The sequence below is a fragment of the Chelonoidis abingdonii genome, chromosome 2 (assembly GCF_003597395.2).
Source record: "Chelonoidis abingdonii isolate Lonesome George chromosome 2, CheloAbing_2.0, whole genome shotgun sequence".
In the NCBI taxonomy this organism is placed as follows: domain Eukaryota; kingdom Metazoa; phylum Chordata; order Testudines; family Testudinidae; genus Chelonoidis; species Chelonoidis abingdonii.
Genome location: NC_133770.1, coordinates 274944134 through 274967971, shown reverse-complemented (window position 1 = coordinate 274967971; position 23838 = coordinate 274944134). Strand labels below are relative to the sequence as shown.

At 40.9% G+C, this 23838-nt stretch overlaps 1 protein-coding gene across 4 annotated transcripts in view; it reads left to right on the top strand.

Annotated features, from left to right (window-relative positions):
• Positions 1–23838, top strand: part of TRPS1 (transcriptional repressor GATA binding 1) — a 269671-nt gene that overhangs the window by 51591 nt on the left and 194242 nt on the right. For all 4 annotated transcript variants that reach the window (XM_032765749.2, XM_032765747.2, XM_075063196.1 and 1 more), the window contains one exon: positions 16670–17799. In XM_032765749.2, coding sequence (XP_032621640.1) covers positions 16670–17799 — 1130 coding nt within the window. The remainder of the gene's footprint in view (positions 1–16669; positions 17800–23838) is intronic.

The following is a 23838-nucleotide window of genomic DNA, read 5'->3' as shown; positions in this document are numbered from 1 at the left end:
TTTGCTGACTCCGGGGACAGCATCTTAGAGCAACTGATCCATTCTGTCAGAAATATGTTCACACAGGGACAGCTAAGGCATACAACACAGAGGAATTTGAGTTTCCAAACACACTTTCATTTTCTCCAAACAATTATTTCGTTAGGTCCTTGGTTATTTATAGAAAAGTTTATGTTTGATGAGAGTGAGCTGGACACTTTTCCTACGCAGTATTTTCAGAAATAAAACAGATGTTTGAACTGATAGAACTAGAAGTAAAACAGCTGAACCTAGGCTATACTTGTCTACTAAGCTCTGGTAGTAAGATACTGCAGGAGAGACAAAAAGCGATAGGAAACAGCACATAGACAATCAGTTAAGATCAGTCTTTTCTCAGCCCAGAAACATGTTCTAAAATAGAACAGACAGCCTATACAGTGCTGCCGATTTTAAAGGAACAACTGGATCTGGAAACGTAACTTTTTAAAGAGTGCTAATTTTCTCTGCCCAATTTGGAAAGAGAAGATTAAATAAGCCTCTGTGCCAAATACTATACTTCATCACTTGCACATACACCAGATGTTGATGCAGAACATGTCAGAAGATATGTAACTGATTAATATTTTCATGCTTCACAATTCTGAAAGCTTTACTACATTCATAAACACATGAAAAGTACGTCTGAAATTCCCCTTTGCACCCAAAAACGTTTGTGTTGCTGCTATGTCTGTTTCACAAGGACTTGGGAAAATATTGAAGTCTAATACAAGAGAATGGAATTGTATTAATTAGAGCTTGAATGCCATTTTATTGGAAATTGGTTGTCAGTCAAAGACTCCTACATTCTAAGAAAGAGGAACTGCATATGAATAGTAGCAGTTCATCAAAACAATCTTAAAATTCTGATATGTTCTGCAATAAAAACAACAACACCTCTGTAATCAAAATTAATTTGAAATGCTAGTGGAATGGGATTAAGGGCTGATTTATTGATGCAACTGCATTTAACAAACTGTTTTGTTTTTGTTAAGATGGAGGTAGTTAGGGATTTATGATGTTTTAGGCAAGGAAGTTGAGGACAGAAGCTAGAAGGTGGGTATTAGCACAGCCTCACATATTTGATCTGGTTCATGGTGATTAGTCAGGCTTTGAGCTATATGAAAGTTTCACCAGTGGAGGTGGCTACTGACTCTTGAACTCTGTGTATATAAGACCTATTTAGAAAAATCATTAAACAAAAACAAGCCCCCACCCCCACAAATACAACATAGAAAAAGGAAAGAGAATAGAGAAAAATACAGTATCAGTGTTTAGACCGATAAGGACTAGGTTTGCAAGGGCTTGTGGCGGGAAAAAAAATCAAATCTGTTTTGAAAGATACCATAAGAGCGACACCTGCCTCTGTGCAACCTTTTAGAAATACGTTTTTATTATTTTACTTTCATCCCCAAAATACAGGTGCACATATGGGTTCAAGTCCAGGTACACAAACTCCTTCATTTTTTCTTGTAAAACAGAGTGATTTTGAGAAATAAGGATGAACATAATTCAGACCCTAGAACCTTGTGGTCTTACTACTGTGTAGGCTTTGACTTATCTAGAATATTTAATGAGGGGAAGATGTCTTAGTCTTCTTTATAGACGAGATGTAATTTGGAGAGGCAATTTTTACATGCTTTGTCCCCCCCCCCCCCCTTTTTCTTTAGTTCATTGAGATACGTCTGGTTTTATAGGATTGGGTACATTCTGTTGAGCAGTTTCTGGGAGGTTAATCCAGTATGAATTTTAGAAAACATTTATTAGCACATTGCTGTTTTGCCAGACAGAGGCCTTATCTGCTTTATGCTGTTATCAGAGTGATATCTTCCCATGAGATAAATGGAGTGCTCAGTTTTGCTAATTTGCATTTCATTACTTTCTCCTCTAATTTTGCTAATCTCCACTAGCCTTGATAGCCATTTTTGTCCTTGTTCTATAGCTCTGCAAGCATGTGGGGAACTTATCCAGCTTTAGTCTGTTTAGTTTTTTTTTTCCCATGTGGATATTACCACTGCACACAGCTCTGACTGAGGAGACAAGTTTCATTGATTAATAAGAAGCTATTGAAAGTGTTCCCTAATTGTTATCTAATGCATCGAGAAGAAGTATTCTGTTGTGTGACCATCCTACAGACTAATCAGAGGCTGGGAACAGACCTGTTTCTCACATTAAAGGTATGTGGTGTGATTAGGGATGACGTCAGTGCTGGTGTAACTAGGATTCAATCCAGTAGGAACCAGTAGTTCTATTATTAGTAATCTCTTCTATTCTATTCTCCACTCTTAAATGTCATTAATAGATTGATTAGGTGGGAAGCTGTGGAGTTAAGAGGAAGAGGGCTTGATCAGTTTGTGGGGATATAAATGTAATTGACATCCCTGCTGATCATTATGGCTTCCACTAGTTGCTCTGGCAGTTTTCACAAAGGAATCTTTACAAATATGTTCAGAATCTATACTTGAGGCATAAATAACTAAAGTGATCATACTCGTGTTGGTAGCGTAGTCCACTTTCAAGAGGAATCTGATTCTGATTCTGATATTTGTTATTAGCATTTAAAGAGTAAATAATAATGATTAAAGCATCTGCATTTTTGTGGATGTGAACGATGAGGAGAATACATTGCTTAACTGACCCCTTTTCAAATTCATCTTGCTCATTAGGTGAGCTACCTGTAAATTCACTAATTTTATGTTGCTTGTTAATATCAGTTAATGAAAACTTTAGTTTTACTGGATTTTAACATTCTCTTGTGTTTAGAGAAACTGATCTACATTTGATTTTGTTGGGTTTATTGGCATTTAGCTCAGTTATTCCAAAACCAGACCCTAAAATATGGAAGTGGTACTTTGTTCATTGGTCTGGTTAAGAATTGCTGTGCATGAATGTGTCCTGATATGCTGTTTCCAGGAGCAAATTTTGTACAAACTCATATACGCTATCGCCTTTGGATATGCCTCCCCCCAACTCTAATATTTGATTATTGACTGTGAAATCTTAGCTTCCAGCTGGATAAGAGTTCTTTGTGTGCTCATTAGCGTCTTCATTTCTTTTCACTTTGTGATCTCCTGTTTTGCTAACGTGCATCTTGGTAGCCCTATGGTATCAGTTGAACTGATTCAGTTTCCCATGAATGACCAAACTGATTCTTTTGTTTCTCCTGTTTGAAAGATTAGGTTTGCCTAAAAATATTGCACATAGGTTAGAACTGAAAATAGTCACTTTTGGCCTGATACTGCAATGAGTTCTGTGCAGATGGTCCCAAGAACGGTGTGGAAATCTGTTGATTCAAATGGCACTTTGCACAGGTGCCATGGATCTCACCACAAGGAACTTGTTGCATGGTTGGAGTCTTTCTCTGATAGCTGAATGGCGTGACACTGAAATGTGCTCCAGTTGGATCTGGGTGCACTGAACACCTCAATGGTTTATCCAGAACACAACAGGGGTTAGCTCTGATGAATCTGCTGTTCTCCATAGTTGCCATAGAAGCCAGTGGGCCTTTCTCTTCCTTCCCTAGTGTCCTCTGTTAGAATTCTTTTTGTCCAGGTCTGGCTGGCACCCCATATTTCCCATTGCATTTCAGTAATTTGATTTATTCCATGAGAGTCAGAAAAAGTATAGAATGAGTCCAAATGAACAGTAGGCTGAAGTGGAGCAGCAGTCTGGTATGTCTACTTTGCATATTATCTGGGAATCCTGATTCCCTCGGTATTTCGTTTCCAACAGTCATGACTTTAGGTTTTCAAAAATTTAAGGATGACCCCACTTAGGTTAGTCATAGTTCATCACCATGAAGTCTAACATCGGTAGTACATCACCATGTAAGTCTAACATCAGTACTAGGCAAATTAGTCGAAACAATATTTAAGAATAAAATTGTCAGACACATAGAAAAACATAAACTGTTGAGCAATAGTCAACATGGTTTCTGTAAAGGGAAATCGTGTCTTACTAATCTATTAGAGTTCTTTGAAGGGGTCAACAAACATGTGGACAAGGGGGATCCAGTGGACATAGTAGTACTTAGTTTCCAGAAGCCTTTGACCAAAGGCTCTTAACGTAAATTAAGCTGTCATGGATAAAAGGGAAGGTCCCTTCATGGATTGAGACTGGCTAAAAGACAGGAACAAAGGGTAGGAATTAATGGTAATTCTCAGAGATTGGAGGGTAACTAGTGGTGTCCCAAGGGTCAGTCCTAGGACCAATCCTATTATTTATTCATTAATGATCTGGAGAAGAAGGGGTAAACAGTGAGGTGCAAAGTTTGCAGATGATACTAAACTACTCAGATGTTAAGACGAAAGCGATTGTGAGAATTCAAAAAGATCTCACAACACTAGTGATTGGGCAACAAAATGGCAAAATGAAATTTAATGTGGATAAATGTAAAGTGATGCACATTGGAAAATAACCCCAATTAATACAATATGATGGGGCTATTTAGCTACAACGAGTCAGGAAAAAGATCTTGGCGTCTCATGGGTAGTTTCTCTGAGATGTCCATGCAGTGTGCAGAGCTGGTCAAAAGCAAACAAGATGTTGAATCATTAAAAAAGGATAGAGTAAGACTGAGAATATATTATTGCTCTTATAAATCCATGGTAGCCAATGTCCTCGAATCCTATTCAGAGTTGTCTTTCACCAAAGATGATTTAGCACTAGAAAGGTTCAGAAAGGAACTAAATGCATTGTTTGAGAGAGGGTCACAATGGAAAGATTAAAGAGCCTGCCTTTCAGCTTGGAAAAGGAGACAAGGGGGATATTATAGAGTAATAAAATCATGAGTGATGGTGAGAAGTGGATAGGAAATTATTACTCTTCCATATTACAAGAACTACGGTGCGTCACCAATGAAATTAATAGTGCGTGGAGGTTTCTAAAACAGTAAAGGACGTTCTTCTTACCAGCGCACCTAGATCAACTTGGTGGAAACGCCCTTACCTGAGGAGGGTGAAGTCCTGGGACTATAACAATATTTAAAAGGGACACTGGATAATTCATGGTGAGCTAAGTCCTATAATGGTATTCAGGAAGGGTATAGAATGGCGTCGTCTAGCCTCTGTTCATCGAGATTGGAGATGGAATGCAGGACGAATCACCTGATCATTGCCTGTTAGCTTCACTCCCTCTGCAACTGGCTTGCACATTGTACGACAGATACTGGGACATAGAGGATCTTGTGTCTGACTGGTATCGCCTACGCCTTCTATATGTTGTCCTATGAACAGACAAGTACATATAATATTTTTTGACTTTATACAAAAATGGATATTTGTGCTATAAATAAGCATGTGTAGGTACACTGACAAGAGGTTAATATTAAAAAAAAAAATTCTCCTTGATCCACAAATCTACACAAAAGACCGTTAAGCTAATTGGACTATTCTTGTGACGTGCTCAACTCATACGATTAAAGTCTTGCAGTCTTGGTTTCAGAATGTTTTGCTTTCTTCAAAACACATATTCCAGTATCGAGCTCAATGAATCTTGTTAAACTAGGTATCTGCTGGGAGCTTTATTCATTACACTAATATAGTGCTAACGATATAATTCTAAACATGATATTTTGATCTAAAAGCTATATGTTCCAGACTGCCAGACGCTTGAGACATTGTGCCAAGTTAGATGCAGTCTAAACTGATATTTTATGATCCCTCAGTTCTTTGTCGCCAAGCATTGTGAGGACAAGATCCACCGTAGCAATTAACGCTTATTTTAATCGATTGTTCAACAAAGGTTATTGCTACTCGTAGAAAAGTGCTATAAGATTGGGTATCATTCAGTTGTTTAGATCGCGGCTCTAGTTAACGTTGCTCTCTTTTTATCTGTAATTGACTTGGTATTTAGTCCTTAGTATGTGTGACTCGCCGTGGTGTATTATGTCTGCTTGATAAAAAGTAAACTGGTAAAAGTATAAAATAAAGAGAACTGATATAAGACAAAACACAAAAAACAAACAACAAAAAAGAAGAAAAGCACAAGAAAATTAAACTTTCTAATTATGAGGCCAGGTCACTTCATTGTGTAAATCGAGTTAGAGACATTGATTGTTGCCAAATCAGGAAAGTTAATGGGCGTACATGTTACTTACAACAGCAAAGATCGGTCCTGTATTTTATGTTAGGGTATGGAGGAGTGGTGGTGGGGGTGTAGTTTATTTCTCTAGGTATTAAGTATGATGTCGATACTTTAATGCGAACGGAGGTTGAAGTGCGCTGGCGTTCCAGTTGTTTACAGAAATTGGCGCTGATGGCTTTCAATTAAAACTATTGTGGTTCCCTCACCTGTGTTTTTTTTTTTTTTAACAAAAAGGCTGGCTGGCTAACCTTACAGCTGTACGCCTAGGAGTTTACAGTGTCTCTACAAGCTGCTGTGTAGGCAAGTGCTGCAGTGCCACACTGACAGCTACCAGTGCTGCAGTGTGGCACATTCATCTCGCTTTGCAGAGTTATGAGAGTGGTGCTTATGAGAGGCTTTCCAGTGTTCATGGCTGCACATGTTTTTCAAAAAGAGGGGGGTGGGTGGAGTGTTACGGAGCGTGGGGCGGGAGTGGATTTCTGCGAGCAGACATGTGTCAGACTCCTGCTTGAAGTTCAAGGACTTGGAATACCAGCACCAACCTTCGAATCATTTTTAAAAGTTTCGATCCTTCCCACTCTTTCTTATTCACTAATGCAAATGCCTTCGACCCGATAAGCAGCTGCCGGCCTCCCCCCCCTATGTTTGCTTTTTCTCAAGATACGATATAAAGAATCCTGCTGCTCTGCTCGGAGCAAAGAGCTTGTGTTTGTTTTTTAGATAAGCAGCTCCAGGAGCCCGGAGTTCACAACAAAACAGCAGAGCGGCTGAACAGGCATTCTGGGATACCTCTGAATACCTCGGAGGCCAATTACAGTGCTTTTGGTGGCCACACTTGCGGAGCAGCGCTGCATCACCAGCGCTGCAATCGTTATACCCCAGGCAGAGCAGTAGTACAGCCAGCGCTGCAGCCAGGGAGATGCAGCGCTGTATGTGCCTTGCAAGTGTGGACAGTAAGTTGCAGCACTGTAAACCCACCACCAGTGCTGCAACTCTCCAGTGTAGCCAAGCCCTTGATCTTACTATCTTTTAAAGTCTGTGCCAAATCTCCCATTGACTTTAATAGGAATGGAATGAATCTTGAGAAGATCATGCTTATTTCAGGTGACTGTGGGTATGGCTACACTTGAAACTTCAAAGCGCTGCCGTGGCAGTGCTCTGAAGTGCGAGTATGGTCGCTGCGCCAGCACTGGGAGGGAGCTCTCCCAGCGCTGCACGTACTCCACATCCTGATGGGGTTTAGCTTGCAGCACAGGGAGCCATGCTCCCAGCACTGCGGTACTGTTTACACTGGCGCTTTACAGCGCTGTATCTTGCAGAGCTCAGGTGGGTGTTTTTTTCACTCCCCTGAGCGAGAAAGTTGCAGCGCTGTAAAGCGCCAGTGTAGCCAAGGCCTGTGACTCCCATAGATACTTGCTTAAGAGATGCAAATAACACAGAAAGCTTGGGGACTACATTGGCTCTTTGCATTGCTAACACAGCTCGATTCTTCCTGCACATGCATTAATAGCTGTTGAGTGCATCATTCAAAGGGTAGATATATACTAAAAGATTCTCCTATGTTGTGAGAGGTAGTTCTTCCTATCAGAGTTTAAGGAACTGGTAGTGTGGTTTTATAGAAACAAGCATTAAAGCTAAGATAATCTGTCCTGGCCTGCATGACATGAAGAACTTCATAAGTGTGGGTTTGTTAAAATGTTCTGGATGCTATATTGTGCAAAGCAACTGGATAAACAGGAGCATTAGAAAATATTTTAGGATTAGAAGATTAAGAGTAATTGGCAAATGGAAAACTGGATAGTACAAGGGATTGGTAAGGGATCTAAAGCCTTTTACCTCCTGGTTAGTGACTGAAATGTGACCCAGGTAATCAGAAATGAAGATTGATTAACATCTGATGCTCCAACTTCATTGCCTGGTCCAGTTGCAAGTAGACAAAAGTCAGTTTTTGAGAAATCACCCTGACCATGTGCACCCTAATCAACAGTCACACCAGAAGCCAAGGATTTCATGGATGCAGAGGCTGAACTTATACTATGAACCCTTGAGTGCTGAGTTTGAGCCTGTTATGTGCATGTAGGACATTAGTTCCTACAGGTAGAATTCACTTTCTAAAATAGATAAAGAGAGTAACTGGTAAATACTATGGATTCCTTGGTAGACTGCTGTTCTGTTAAATCAGAAAAATAGTCTAAGCCATTTGCCATAATAATGAATTCAGGATTGGATTTGGAAAAGAGAAAAGCAAGTAAAGTTGTGAGGGACGGTATACTGGGTCAGGAAAATCAAATAAAAACACCCTCTTAGATTTAAAAACACTGAAAAAAAAATCTTTATACTCATCCATAAAAAAGAAACAAGCAGTGCAGGCATTCTATAACAATTAAAAAATGAAAAACTCTAAAAAGGTCATAACATCATTAAGAGTTAGAGACTTAAATAAAGGCGACATAAATTCAAATATCTATCAGAATTGCCTTTGTAAAGTGATTTTCAGCTTGATCTAAACATATTAAAAATATAAAATCTCCAAACACTGCCCCATCTTTCAGATGGGGAATCTGAGCTGTTAAGTGATTTAGCTAAGGTTGCAAAGCCAAGAATAGAATCCAGGAGTTCTGATGCTGACTCCCTTGCTGTAATTATTAGACTAAGGGAGAGTTAAAAATTCTAAAACACCAGAACATGAAAGAAGGGTGATCCAGTACAGTAACTCGTCACTTAACGTCATCCCAGTTAATGTTTTGTTGTTACGTTTCTGATCAATTAGGGAACATGCTCGTTTAAAGTTGTGCAATGCTCCCTTATAACGTAGTTTGGCAGCTGCCTGCTTTGTCCACTGCTTGCAGGAAGAGCAGCCCGTTGGAGCTAGCTGGTGGGGGCTTGGAACCAGGGTGGATTGGCAGCCTCCTATCAGTTCCCTGCTCCCATAAGTTCCCTGTGTAGCAGCTGCCCAGCAGGCTATCAGTTGCTACGTATTTCAGCTGCCCCTCCCCCCACTGCCATGTGCTGCTCCTGCCCTTTGCCTTGAAGCTGCTCCAGGTAGCCTCCTGCTTGCTGTGCGAGGGTAGGGGGAGAAAGAGTGGGGTTAATGTCTAGGTGTCCCCCTCCTCCCTGCTCCTGCACCGCTTACCCCATTTCCAAAGAGTGAGGGGAGGGGAGAACATGACAGGGCTCAGGAGGGAGGGAGCTTGCTGGCAGGAGCTGCTTTCTCAACTTGCTGATTTATTTAAAAAGGCAGTGTACTTAGAGTGGGGTCAGTGTACTTAAAGGGGCAATGCGCATCTCTCTCTCACACACACGGTGTGTGTCTCTGTTTGCCATGCTGTCTCCCCTCCCTCCATTCGTGCTGCCTTGTAGAGTTGAGGCTACATTAACAATGTGTTAACCCTTCAGGGCTCAGCCAATTGCTACTTCATCATTTAGCAGTAAGGCCCTCCCTGGGAAATAGCCCACCCTCTGACTTCACCCATCTCAACCAAGCTCCACAATCATCATCACTGATAGTATTAAATTGTTTAAAACTTACACTGTGTGTGGGTGGGTGAGTGTGTATATATATATCTCAAATAGTCTTTTGTCTGGTGAAAAAAATTTCCCTGGAACCTAAATCTCCTTATTTACATTAATTCTTATGGGGAAATTGGATTTGCTTAACATCATTTTGCTTAAAGTCACATTTTTGAGGAAAATAACTAAAATGTTAAGGGAGGAGTTACTGTATAAAAGCATGTACAGTAAAGGCAAAAACCTTCCCCCACCTACAGGTGATGTTTTATAGAATACCCAGTGAATGCTCTAATGAATTCTCTTAATAATGATTTATAAGAGCAAAATAAAGATACAGATATTTTGCACATCCAAAGTCAAAATGGTTGAGGCTATATAGATGCCTTATTTACTTAAAAACTACCTAGGAATATATTTTATAATGGAAAAGCCCAGAAGGCCTTTAATAAATGTTGTATACTAAATATACACAGAGGCTTGTAACTGCTATGGAAGTTAGAACTTGAAGGATTGAGAATACCCAAAAGAATGAAGAATGCACTTGAAATTATACTATGTAGTAATCATCTGTAAGGAACACTGGAGAAACAAGATCGGTGAGGTAATATCTTTTATTGGGCCAACTTCTGTTGGTGAGATGGACAGACTGTCATGCTTATACAGAGCTCTGAAGCTTCTCTGTTTTACCAACAGCAGTTGGTCCAGTAAAAGATATTACCTCACACACCTTGTTTCTCCAGTGTTTCTTACAGACCTGGTCCACGCTACGTGTTTAAACCAATTTTAGCAGCGTTAAACTGATTTAACGCTGCACCCTTCCACACAACGAGGCCCTTTATATCGATATAAAGGGCTCGTTAAACCGGTTTCTGTACTCCTCCTCGACAAGAGGAGTAGCACTGAAATTGATATTACCATATCGGATTAGGGTTAGTGTGGCCGCAAATCGACAGTATTGGTCTCCGGGTGGTATCCCACAGTGGACCATTGTGACTGCTCTGGACAGCAATCCGAACTTGGATGCACTGGCCAGGTAAACAGGAAAAGCCCTGCGAACTTTTGAATTTCATTTCCTGTTTGCCCAGCGTGGAGCTTTGATCAGCACGGGTGGCGATGACGAAAGACGAAATGCCAAAGCATTTGAAAAAAATCTCCAGGCTATGATACAGAGTCCACAGCACAGTGCTGCGTGACAAGCGTAACGGAAAACCAAAGAATCAAATGGACGCTCATGGAGGGAGGGAGGGAGAGAGGGGGTACTGAGGACTCAGCTATCCGACAGTCCAGCAGTCTTCCGAAAGTATTTGCCATTCGTTGGGCTGAGCTCCAATGCTGTAAGGGTCAAACACATTGTCGAGGTGGTTACAAAGTACTAGCTCGTTATTTACACCCTCTTCCGTGAAAGAAAAAGGGGAAAAAAGTTGTTTCTTGATTTTTTCAATGTCATCTATGTTATCTGATCTGGCTGGTAGATTCGATGCTGCGGAGTGAACAGCAGTATTTTTCTCCCCCTCCTCGCGGGTGGCAGATGGTACAATATGGACGGCATCTGTCGTCATCATCAGCGTGTGAGTGTCCTGGCTTGGCTCAGGTGAGGTTGGGGGGATAGCCTGGGTAAAATGAGAATGACTACCTGGGTCATTCCAGTAATGGATACAGAATGGTGTAATGCTTTCATAATAAGGCAACTAGGTGGGAGCTCAATAGCCTCCTTCATGGTTATAAGAAAAGATTTGTTATGCCTGGATATCATGCAAGTGGGATGCTGGCGCTCTTCACCCGCACCGTTTAACGGTCTCTGACTATCATGCGAGTGGAGGCGCCCCACCCATATTTGATCTCACTAACAGTCAGATTTCATTATCGGCTTCTTTATTCTCATCACACAATGGGGGGACACTGCAACAGTAGCCTCCAGAAAAAAAAAGGGGGGTTTTGGGGGGGAGCAGGAAGCAATGGGTGGGATTGTTGCAGGGGGGCACCCCTACAATTGGCATGTAGCTCTTATTTTTGCGGGATGTGACACGAGCAGCGTGCTCTCTGGTTTGGTACAACTGGTTTCTGCAACTTAGCACATATTTCTAGCAGTGATGACTCTATTGTTAGATACCATAAAGGAGGGATGATCAGGGAGCATTCGATTATTGTCTTCGCCTGCCGTGACCTCACCAGGGGCAACCCAGAAGACAGAGGTACAAGAAAACTGAAGAATGTCAATCTCATTGCCAATTTACATGCATGGCAGAGGATACAGAAGCATGATAAACGTCTCTCTATATGAAAAGCAATATGAATGCTGCTGTGAGCGTGCAGTATGGTCTGTTACAACATCAGTAGATATAGCGGTGAATACAAAAGGCGAACAGGCCTCCATGGTTGCCGGGCTATGGTGTTGCCAGGGCAATCCAGGGAAAAAGGGCGCGAAATGATTGTCTGCCGTTGCTTTCACGGAGGAAGGAATGAGTGACGACATTTACCCAGAATCACCCGCGACACTGTTTTTGCACCATCATGCATTGGGGTCTCAACCCAGAATTCCAATGGGCGGGGGAGACTGCGGGAACTATGGGATAGCTACGGGATAGCTACCCACAGTGCAACACTCCAGAAATCGACGCTAGCCTCGGACCATGGACGCACACCACTGAATTAATGTGCTTAGTGTGTCCGCCTGCACTCAACTTTATACAATCTGTTTTACAAAACCGGTTTATGTAAAATCGGAATAATCCCGTAGTGTAGACATACCCACACATGGTTACTATCTAGAACAGTTTTAAGTTCATTCTCCACTCTTTCTTTTGGGTAGTCTCAATCCTTCAAGATCTAACATGAGTTAAGTTGTCTCTCTAATATCCTGGGACCAACACTGCTACAACAACAACGTATTTAAGAAATACGGACATTTAACAAAATCAAGCTTCCTCTTACCAGCTTCTTTTATATTTTCTGGCTGTTTTTAACAATAATGGAAAAGAAGCATAAATTTAATTCTACTGAAGAGATTAACTGAATCCCTATTGTCATTTTGGTCATAGCCTGTTAGCATGGCCAGTAATTTAAGACAGAACTCTACTGATAATTGTTGACATTCATGAATGAATTAGACAATTAACTAAAAAGAGTTTTGATTTTTAGATGCTTTAGACGAGGGATCCTTACTAATGGGATTTATTTCAATTTAATCCATAAAAGGCTCAGATCCTCAAAAGTATTTAGGCTTGTAACTTTCATTTACATCTGTGGCTGAGGTGGGAATGGGACCTGGACTCATGAGTTCAAGTCCACTGCTCTAGTCACTAACCTATTTTTTCCATCCTAAAGAGGGCCTTCTACAAGAGAATGCTGAATGGAGTCATCCCTCTGTATATCTGCCTGGGAGCCATAGGTCTGAGGATGTTTTTTTAACCCCAGCCCTGCTGACTCTGCACTACTGCTTGTGGGAAAAGTAAAGTTGGACTCCACAGCTCTATTAGAACTGAAGTGTTTTAGTGTTGCTTTGTCCTCTTCCTTGTGATTTTTGTGCTGGCAGGGAACATATGGTTTAGAAAGTAAAACACAGAGGGCGTGAGAGGAATGGGAATGAACGGTTTGAGTAAGTACCTGAAGCCAGACATCACCTTGGAAATTTCAGAGAAATGTGGATGGGGTATGACTTATTTCGCACGCACCTCCCTCCCCCCCCGCCTCCTCTCTCTCTCTCCCTTTTATTCCATTTTCTCTGGAAAAGGAAAGAGAGCAAGAGGGAAAACTGTATCTATACACAGAGAGAGAGAATTTGCTGTCTTTACATAGAGAGATGATATGTAACTGAGAAATCTGAAAGTCAAGCCAAGGCTTGAGTAGAATGCACGAATCCAAATACTTTGGCAAATGGGTAGGCTTCATCCAAATTTGGCTGTCTGAAAGCTGAGGCAGTTTTAGTTTATACCATTACCACTTTCCTTCAAGTGCTTCTGCTAGCCTTGCTATATGGAAGCTAGTTTCCTTGTTCCTTTGCTTGGTGACCCTAGCGGAGGCTTTAAATAGGTTTTCTCTGCTTGAAAAATGACTCTTAAGTGTAATAACATTAAGATGACCTTATGTTACCTTTCACGTACACCTTCTGCTAATGAGATCTATTATTTTAAATTGTGGCAGGGTACTCAGTGAAATGCCAGTCCAACAATTGGTAATCAGTTACATTCCAGTGTTTTAAAGATTTTTTTCCCCTCTATTGCAGTGAGTAAGCACAAGATATACTGTGAATTCTTAATTATCTTTTATTCTCATGTTACAGAGAAGGAGGCTAGCGTGGGACACCAAACTTGCTATGTAGAGCATTAATCAGGATTAGGAGAAGTTACAAAAATATATTCGTTTACAGCTACTCTGTTGATTTTGTTGATTATGTTTTTTCAATATTCAGAAATAAAAGTAATTAGCAACAAGCAGCAGCTGGATTTATTGTCACTCCTGCTTCCTAACTGATATCCAAAGAGCGCCTGCAAAGATGGTCTTGTTGTCTGTAAGCTCTCTGGATGGACTCTTAAGAATAATGGATGTATTTACTCATGAGAGCCACTTAAGGTAAAGTATTTTGGCTGGTTATTCAGTGCAACAGCAAAATAAACAAACAAACACTGACTGAATGAGCAAAAACAGATCTTCTTGCAACTGAGTTAATCACACGAGTGGCTGTTATTTTCTGTTTTCTTTAATTCCTTCAATGCCCCTTTAAATTAAAGACAGAGATGTTTCACTGAACATCAGTGAAACTTTGAACATTTGAAATAACATGATGGGTAAAGACATAACGAGCCAAATCCGGTGGCGTAGCTGCAGTTCCCACTGACTTCAGTGGGTCAGTCCCAGCATGTTTTGCCTACAACTTTTTGCTATCCTGTTTTTAGCGATAGAAACCAAAGGTCCTCTGCAGTAGAGTCAGTCCCCCCAAACTGGCCCCTCCCCAAAGAACTCCTCAGAGCCAGATTCTTAGCCTGAAATTGGGACTCTGAAGCCTTATAGCAATGTTAAATCCTGGTTATACCATGGTGCCTTCAATCTCGTAGTTATCTATTTAAATACCTTTGCCATACACACACACATTTCATTTCAGCTGATCAGAAAAAAGTTTTAACCAGCTCATTGGAATCATGTTTTTTAAAACAAGAATCAGAGGCTGAAAAGCATTTTTATACCATGATTTAGCAACCTATTGACTCACTATATGTGTTTAGTGCTGATGGCATACAAGGCATAAGCATCTTATACTCGAAGCTAAATAGCTAAAAGGCATTTGTATTATATGCAATTTAAAATGTTTACATTTCATGCTCTTTGTATGTCTGAGTCTTTCCGTATGGTGTGATTCTGAATGAGCAGTGATCACATGCTTGCTCTGTGGCACAGCTGTTGAGGAGGGAAAGAAAAAAATAATTACACCATTGGCCTAATGCATTACAACTGAATCCTGGAGAAAAGCAGTAATACAATTAACAGTTGGGGGAATGAAAATCTGACCCTGCACGGAGTGTGTTGAAACTTTATACGCCCTCGTTTAAGCCCCTCTCATAAAGAAAAATCCAAGGCATGGCACTGCCGCATGGATGCTTCCACTGACATCTCTGCTTTTAGGAATGGTGTACAAAGGGTGAACTGGGTGAAGGGTGGGTGGGTAAATGGTCGCTCAATATTGTGTAATTGTTATAATTCAGGAAAAGAAGTAAAACTGTGGTGACATTTTTGTCAGGAGAGACTTTTCCCCTTCCCTCCCCCCTTCCTTTTTTGGCCATCAAACCAGTTGTACAGGAGCAGCAAATCTCTCTATGATGTCACAAGGCAGGTGTGGTGCACTCATGGGAAGGGCAGGACTGCTTGCTATGAGAACAGAGATTTTAATAACATGAGCCTGGAAGCCTTGCTTCCTTCCTTCCTGCAATCCGTGTGCTCATAGATCATGAGAACAGTTAAGTAGACCTACCTTTTTTTTTTTTTTTTGTAATTAGTGATGTCATGGTTTTGGGTGTAGTAAGTTTCTTTCTTTGCTACATGCCATTTTTCTACTGTAATTTTTTCATTCTTCTTTTACTGAGTTATAGTTCTTTATAGGAAAAGAACAGAAGATTTCCTTGGAGAATGTCTGCATTGAGTAATCTTTGAGAAGATTGCCTTTCGGTTCAGACAGCAACCCCCATATTTCTGAAAAGGAGTCTCAATGGATACTGGATGCTGTTGCAAGAATGCTCTGTAGTTGAAGGGGTTGATGTAATCAGGCGCAGTCAACTGAATTCAGTTTTCAAATTTCATTTTTGTGTGTTCAGATTCATAAAACAGTGGTACTCCTTATACTGTAATACTGACTTCCGCTCCAAATTCTTTGTCATATTAACAGATCAAGACTGGGGGCCTGATCTTGTATTCCACACTCAGCTAAAATGCTCACAAAAGTCTCCTATTGAGGGATATCTAGATTAGCTTGATATTAAAGAGGAGGATGGGGTAGTACTTTAGAGCAGTGAAGAATGGATGGTACAGTGGTAATAGCCTGGTATTTTAGAGAGCTGGGTTCATGTCCCTACTCTGCCACAGACTTCCTGTGTGACTTGGGAGAGTCACTTAGCCTCTTTGTGCCTCAATTCTTCATCTGTAGAACGGAGATAGTAGTACTTCCCTACCTAAAATGGATGTTGTGAGTTAAAGAGTGTGATGTGCTCAAATGCAACAATAATGGTGGCCATATATGTACAGAAGAAAGATAGGAATTGAGTCAAAAGATATCTAGGTCCAGCTCTATGAAACTGGGCAAGTCTTTTTAACCTATGTGTGCCTCAATTTCCACAACTGAAAAAGGGACACAATATTTATTCAACTTTTTAAAGCACGTTGAGATCTTCAGATGTAAAGTGCTGCAGAAGTGAAGGGTTTTATTACTATTTTATGACATAGTTGTTACAAGACATTGGTGATGTAGGTCTTATTAAAATGTATCCTTAAATTTTTGTATATTTTTCTTTTTTTCCTATTTGGTGTTTGAACAATTCTTCAGTATAGCTAAATTTATTGCATTGTTTTTTCATAGGTTACTTTAGGTGGAACCTTTATCGGCATTGGACGGAAAACTCCAGATTGCCAAGGCAACACCAAGTACTTCCGCTGCAAATTCTGCAATTTCACCTACATGGGCAACTCATCGAATGAACTAGAGCAACACTTCTTACAGACTCACCCGAACAAAATGAAAGCCGCCCTTCCTTCCTCTGAATCGGGGAAACCTTCAGAGAAAAACTCTAATAAATCCAGTCCTACTCTTCGATCATGTGATTCTGGAGATTTGGGGAAGTGGCAGGACAAAATCACCATAAAAGCAGGAGACAACACACCAGTTGGATACTCGGTGCCTATCAAACCCATAGATTCTTCTAGACAAAATGATACAGATGCCACCAGTTACTACTGGTGTAAATTTTGCAGTTTCAGCTGTGAATCATCCAGCTCTCTCAAACTATTAGAACATTACAGCAAACAGCATGGGGGAAACCAGTCAGGAAGCCTTCATCCCGATCTAAATGATAAAATTTCAAGGGGATCTGTCATTAATCAGAATGACCTAGCCAAAAATGCAGAGGGGGAGCTAGTAACAAAGACAGAAAAGGGTTCTAGTATGGTGAAAAAGAAAGACTTCTCTAGCAAAGGCGGAGAGGATAACGTTGTGACAAGCTACAATTGTCAGTTCTGTGACTTTAGGTACTCAAAGAGCCATGGCCCAGAAGTAATAGTGGTGGGCCCACTTCTCCGTCATTATCTGCAGCTACACAACATTCACAAATGTACCATTAAACACTGTCAGTTCTGTCCCCGAGGCCTCTGCAGCCCAGAAAAGCACCTTGGAGATATTACTTATCCGTTTGCTTGCAGAAAAAGTAATTGTTCCCACTGTGCTCTCTTGCTCTTGCACTTGTCTCCTGGGGTGACAGGAAGCTCTAGAGTCAAACACCAGTGTGATCAATGCTCATTCTCCACTCCTGATGTAGATATTCTCCTGCTTCATTATGAGAACGCACATGAAGCCCAGACATCTGATGTCAAACAAGAAGCAAATACCCTTCAAGGGATGGATGGGCCGCTGACTCTCAAAGAGAACAAAGAACACTCATGTACCAAATGTGACTTTATTACCCAGGTGGAAGAAGAGATTTCCCGACACTACAGGTACAGTGAATTTTAAAATTACATATAGTAAAACACAAAACAAACAAACTCTGAACACTTCTATGAGATGTGAGGGATCCTAGTATACTGGAGAAACTTGAAATTAGATCAAAATGGGAATTCATATAGGTGTATCTCTTTATCTGGTTATATAGTGCCAAATCCAACTCACATTTACTTTGGTCAAACTCCAGGTAAGTCAATGGAGTTACTCTAGATTTAAACCAGCGCACCTAAGAGCAAAATGTGGACTTGTGTGAATGCTGTGGTTCCTACATATTTGAGATTCGCTGAGCTGTTTTCTATCAGAAATACTTCTAGCTACTTTCTGCCAGAAAGCTGATATCTTCATTTATAAAGGGAATCCAAGACTGACTATAGATCTATTTTTTTCATGCTTTATAGTACAATACTCTTATTAACTACCTTTTTGTAGTATTTTCATCCCCAGTTCCAACATTTCAATGATTAAGGACATTCTGCTGTTGTTTAGTATTCCTTTTAGGGCTGTTGATTAATCGTTGTTAATTTAATTCAAAAAAATTAATCGCAATTAAAAACATTAATCACAATGTCACTGTTAATAGAATACCAATTGAAATTTATTAAATATTTTTGGATTTTTTTCTTCATTTTCAAATATAAGGATTTTAATTACAACACAGCATACAAAATGTGTAGTGCTCACTTTATATTATTTTTTATTACAAATATTTGCACTGTAAAAATGATAAACAAAAGAAAGTATTTTTCAGTTCACCTCATACAAGTACTGTAGTGCAATCTCTTTATCATGAAAGTGCAACTTACAAATGTAGCGTTTTTTTTTTTACATGATGGGACTCAAACAAAACAATGTGAAACTTTAGAGCCTACAAGTCCACTCAGTCCTAAGTCTTGTTCAGCCAATCACTAAGAGAAACATATTTTTTTACATTTATGGGAGATAAAGCTCCCCTCTTCTTCTTTACAATGTCACCTGAAAGTGAAAACAGGCATTTGCATGGCACTGTTATAGCTGGTGTCACAAGATATTTATATGCCAGATGCGCTAAAGATTCATATGCCTCTTCATGCTTTGCCCATCGTTCCAGAGGACATGCTTCCATGCTGAGGACAGGTTCTGGTTAAAAAAATAATGTTAATTAAATTTGTGACTGAACTCCTGGGTGGGGAGAATTGTATGTCTCCTGCTCTGTTTTACTCGCATTCTGCCATATTATTTCATGTTATAGCAGTCTCGGATGATGACTCAGCACATGTTCATTTTAAGAACACTTTCACTGCAAATTTGACAAAATGCAAAGAAGTACCAATGTGAGATTTCTAAGATAGCTACAGCACTCGACCCAAGGTTTAAGAATCTGAAGTGTCTTCCAAAATCTGAGAGGGATGAGGTGTAGGAGCATGCTTTCAGAAGTCTTAAAAGAGCAACACTCCTGATGCAGAAACTACAGAACCCAAACCACCAAAAGAAAAAATTCAACCATCTGTTGGTGGCATCTGACTCAGATGATGAAAATGAACATGCATTGGTCTGCACTGCTTTGGACTTATCGAGCAGAACCTGTCATCAGCATGGACACATGTCTCTGGAATGGTGGTTGAAGCATGAAAGAACATATGAATCCTTAGAGCATCTGGCACGTAAATATCTTGCAAATGCTTGGCTACAACTGTGTGCCATGTGAATGCCTGTTCTCACTTTCAGGTGACATTGTAAAAAAGAAGCAGGCAGCAGGATTGTCTCCTGTAAATGTAAACAGACTTGTTTGTCTGAGCAATTGGCTGAACAAGAATAGGACTGAGTGCATTTGTAGGCTAATGATTGGATCTGAAAAGGATTGTGGGCTCTCAAGTTTACGTTGTTTTATTTTTTGCCATGCAGCTTTTTATTGTACATAATTCTACATTTGTTCATTTTTAACAGTGCGATTCATTGTGCAACTTAATTTTTTTTATCGCTTGACAGCCCTAATCTTTTCAAAAACTGGGAGCAAGCACTCTTTCATCTGTGATGCCATCCCACAAGATATTTTTCCAGATGATTGTTTTTATGTTGTTGGTCTAAAGTGTTCACTTTATTTTAAGTGGTTAGCACTTGCGTTATATGAAGATGAACAGAGCCAGTCTTCCGATTTCATGTCCTTGTGGCAGCCAATTCCCTGATATAACCTTTGGCGGTGGATCCTCAGCTGTTGGAAATTGACTTCAGTGGAGCTTTGCACCGAATTTACATCATCCTGAGAATTTGGCCCTCCGATTTTAAAAGAATAGTTTGTTATAACATTTTGCAAACACTGGGTTAACCTATTAAGTAAATAATATTAACTAACATTAAACATTTTTGACCAGGTCAATGGCAACCACAGAAAATCCAGACTTCCATCACCTTTAAAGGATTTTTACATAGAAGCCATATTATACTGATGACAAAAGAAGATCCAGTCTCAGACATCTCTTAAATATATGAGAGCTGCAATGCATTTACTAGATTCCAGGACATTGAGAAGTACACAAGGGCAGCGTATAGTATAGTGCTTTAATAGAGCTTAAAACAAGGGCATCTAAAACATTGGCCCAAACAGAGGGCTGCATTGGCAATATGTTGGGAGCCCATAAAAAAATGGAGCAAATTGCTCATTTTTAGTTTGGGGCTGTGGCCTCTGGAAACTACAGGTCCCAGCAATGCAGTGCCGATTTTTTATTTCAGTGAGCCGCACGGGATGTCTTGTGAGATTAACCAGTTAATGTTTGCAAACTTGCTTTGCAGATGACAGAGCAATATCTAAGTACTAGATATTATCATCAGGTCAGCCTTTGGACCGTTTGATATAACTCCATAAGGCAGCCACTTTGCTGCTGGGCATGGCAGTTGTGATTTTTTTTTTTCTGTTTAGCTATTAAAGATAGCTATTAAAGATTTTATTTTCAGCGTATTCCATGGTTCTCTTACTGGAAAAAAAAATTGTTTTGCTGCAGCTGGTATTTAAATTTTTCAAGAAGCATGTTTAATTAAAATGCCTATTCTTAAGAAAAAGCGGAGGGGGAGAGGGCAAAAATTTCAAAACTGAATGCCTTAAGTTAGGTACCTAAATCGATCAGTGGCCTAATTTTTAAAAAATGCTGAACAGCCAGCAGCCTTCCTAACAATGTCGAGTGGGAACTGCTGTTATACTCAGTATTTTGATAATCAGGAGACTTCATTTAAAGTCTAAATGTGGACGTGGGGTACCCTAAAATTAGGCTCTTTTGTTTGAAAAGCGTAGGACGGAAGAATTCTCTAAACCTTAGCATACCACACCCCTCATGTATTTTCGTAGATGTCATATAACTATAACCACATCGCTCCCTGCCTCAACATCTCCCAATTTCTCAACACATCTTACTTTTTAAAGATGTCGATTATTCTCATTTTCATGGTCCCTTCTATAAAATCACCAACTTTTGTAGTTTAATTCTGGGGGAAAAATTACAACAAATATTTAGAATCTATTAAAAAAAAAGACCTAAAATGACTTTTCCCACTAGTCTAATAGTTCATTTAAATACACAGCATGATCTTTTGCTCTCTAGCGATAGAAGCATGGGCTATTCCAGTTCGGAAAGGAGAATTTTTACTATATAAAGTATAGAACAGGGTATGGCAACCTATGCACGCGTTGCGAAGACGGCACGCAAGCTGATTTCAGTGGTCAAATATACACACTGCCTGGATCTGGCGAAACTGGTCTGGGGGGCTCTGCCATTTTAATTTAAATTTAAATGAAGCTTCCTTATACTTATTTAACCAGACCTTATTTACATGTTAACAGTACCAACACATAGTTTTAGGTATAATATTAATGACTTATAGAAAAGAGATTCCCTCTAAAAATACATTAAGATGTATTACTCGGCAAACGAAACCTTAAATTAGAGTGAATAAATGAAGTCTTGGCACTTCTGAAAGGTTGCCGACCCTGTATAGAACTTACAGGGTACCTTCAATGAGTACTATTTTAGGCCCATGTTAGATCAATCCTGAGGGTTCTTTGATCACTGCTGATCCTAGATAACAGCTTAGTCCTGTTCCTAGCCACTAGGAGCTAACTCTCAAGAAAAAGAATCCAGGACTCTGAAAAATGTTGTATCCTGCGGGACTGTTGGAGGACCGCACTGCACCTAGAAAAGTCTAGCAGTGCCATATAGATGAGCCAGCCTCCCTTGTAGCCGTCACAGAGCCCAGCCCAGCCAAGGGCAAATACCTACCAGCTCAGTTAAAACAGCCTCTGAGCCCACGCCAGAAACTTTGCTAGCTGGCACTTTAGGCACATCCGGTTTTCTATTGCAGCCTAACATCCTCATAGAGCACATGCTGGTGTGACTATAAGTTTTTAGTCAATCCAAGCTGATTACTCATATGTGCATTCCTCCTGAATGCGGTATGACTGTACACTGTAGAAAGTATTTATGCACTAAACAGGCATGAATTATAAATATCAAAAAAATTCTCCACTCTCACCAACTATGGTGGTATGTTGGTCTTCCTCCATGGCCTTTCATTTCCACATCTCTCTAGTTCCTCTTTCAGGCCCTGGTATTCTCCAGCTTCTCATATTTCTCGTCTTCCTGATGTTGCTGTCACTTGGCACTGCTATATCTATCACCACCTGCTGTCTTCTGGTCCTTGTCTATTACCACGATGTCTGGTTGATTGGCCAGTACCTGCCTGTCGTCTGGATCTGGAAGTCCACAGAATCTTAGCCCTGCTATTCTCCACAACCTTCTGTGGAATCTCCCATCTGGTCTTGGGAGGGTCTAGCCCATACGCTGTGCAGATGGTTCTAGCTGTAATCCTTTATGTTCCATAGCGCTGTGCAGATGTTCCTGTACACAATGCCAGCCACTTGGTTGTGCCGTTCAGTGTATGCTGTTCCTGCCTGCATCTTACATCCTGCCACTATGTGTTGGACTGTCTCTGAGGCCTCTCTGCACAGTCTGCACCTTGGGTCCTCTCTAGTGTGGTAGACCCCTGCTTCAATGGATCTGGTGCTCAGTGCCTGTTCCTGTGCTGCTATGATCAGTGCCTCAGTGCTGTCTTTTAGTCCAGCCCTTTCCAGCCACTGGTAGGATTTCCAATGTCAGCCACCTCAGCTATCTGTCGATGGTACATCCCATGCAGGGTCTTGTCTTGCCATGGCACTTCTTCTGCTTGGTCTTCCTCCCATGTCTGCTGCTGCCTCAGGCATTCTCTCAGCAGCTCATCTTTGGGGGGCCATCTTACTGATGTACTCCTGGATGTTCCGGGTTTCATCCAGGACAGTGGCTTTGACGCTCACCCAAGCCCCGCCCGCCTTCTTTCCGGCTGGTATACAGTCTCTGGGTGTTGGACTTGGGTGGAAACCTCCGTGCATTGTGAGGAGCTTCCGGGTCTTCACATCGGCAGCCTTCCATGTCCTCCTTTGGCCAGCTCACTATACGGCAGGGTATCTGATGACCGGCAGGGCGTATCTGTTGATGGCGTGGGATCTTGTTCTTCCCACTGAGCTGGCTCTTCAGGACCTGTCTTATCCTTTGGTGATACTTGGATGTTGCTGTCTTCCTTGCCTCCTCATCGTGGTTTCCATGTGACTGTGGGACGCCAAGGTACTTGTAGCTGGTCTGTATGTCTGCTATGTGGCCGCTGGTAGTTCCACCCCATCAGTCTTGACTACCTTCCCTCTCTTCACTACCATCCGGCCACACTTCTCCAGTCCGAATGACATCCCGATATCCTCACTGTAGATCCGCGTCAGGTGGATTAGCGAGTCGATGTCTCGTTCATTCTTAGCATACAGCTTGATGTCATCCATGTAGAGAGGAGGTGGCTGATGGTAGTTCCACTCCTGAACCTGTACCCGTATCCAGTCCTTGTGATTATCTGGCTGAGGGGGTTTAAGCCTATGCAGAACAGCAGCGGGACAGTGCATCACCTTGGTATATGCCGCACTTGATGGCCACTTGTGCAAGCTGCCTTGAGTTGACTTCCAGTGTTGTCTTCCATAGTCCCATTGAGTT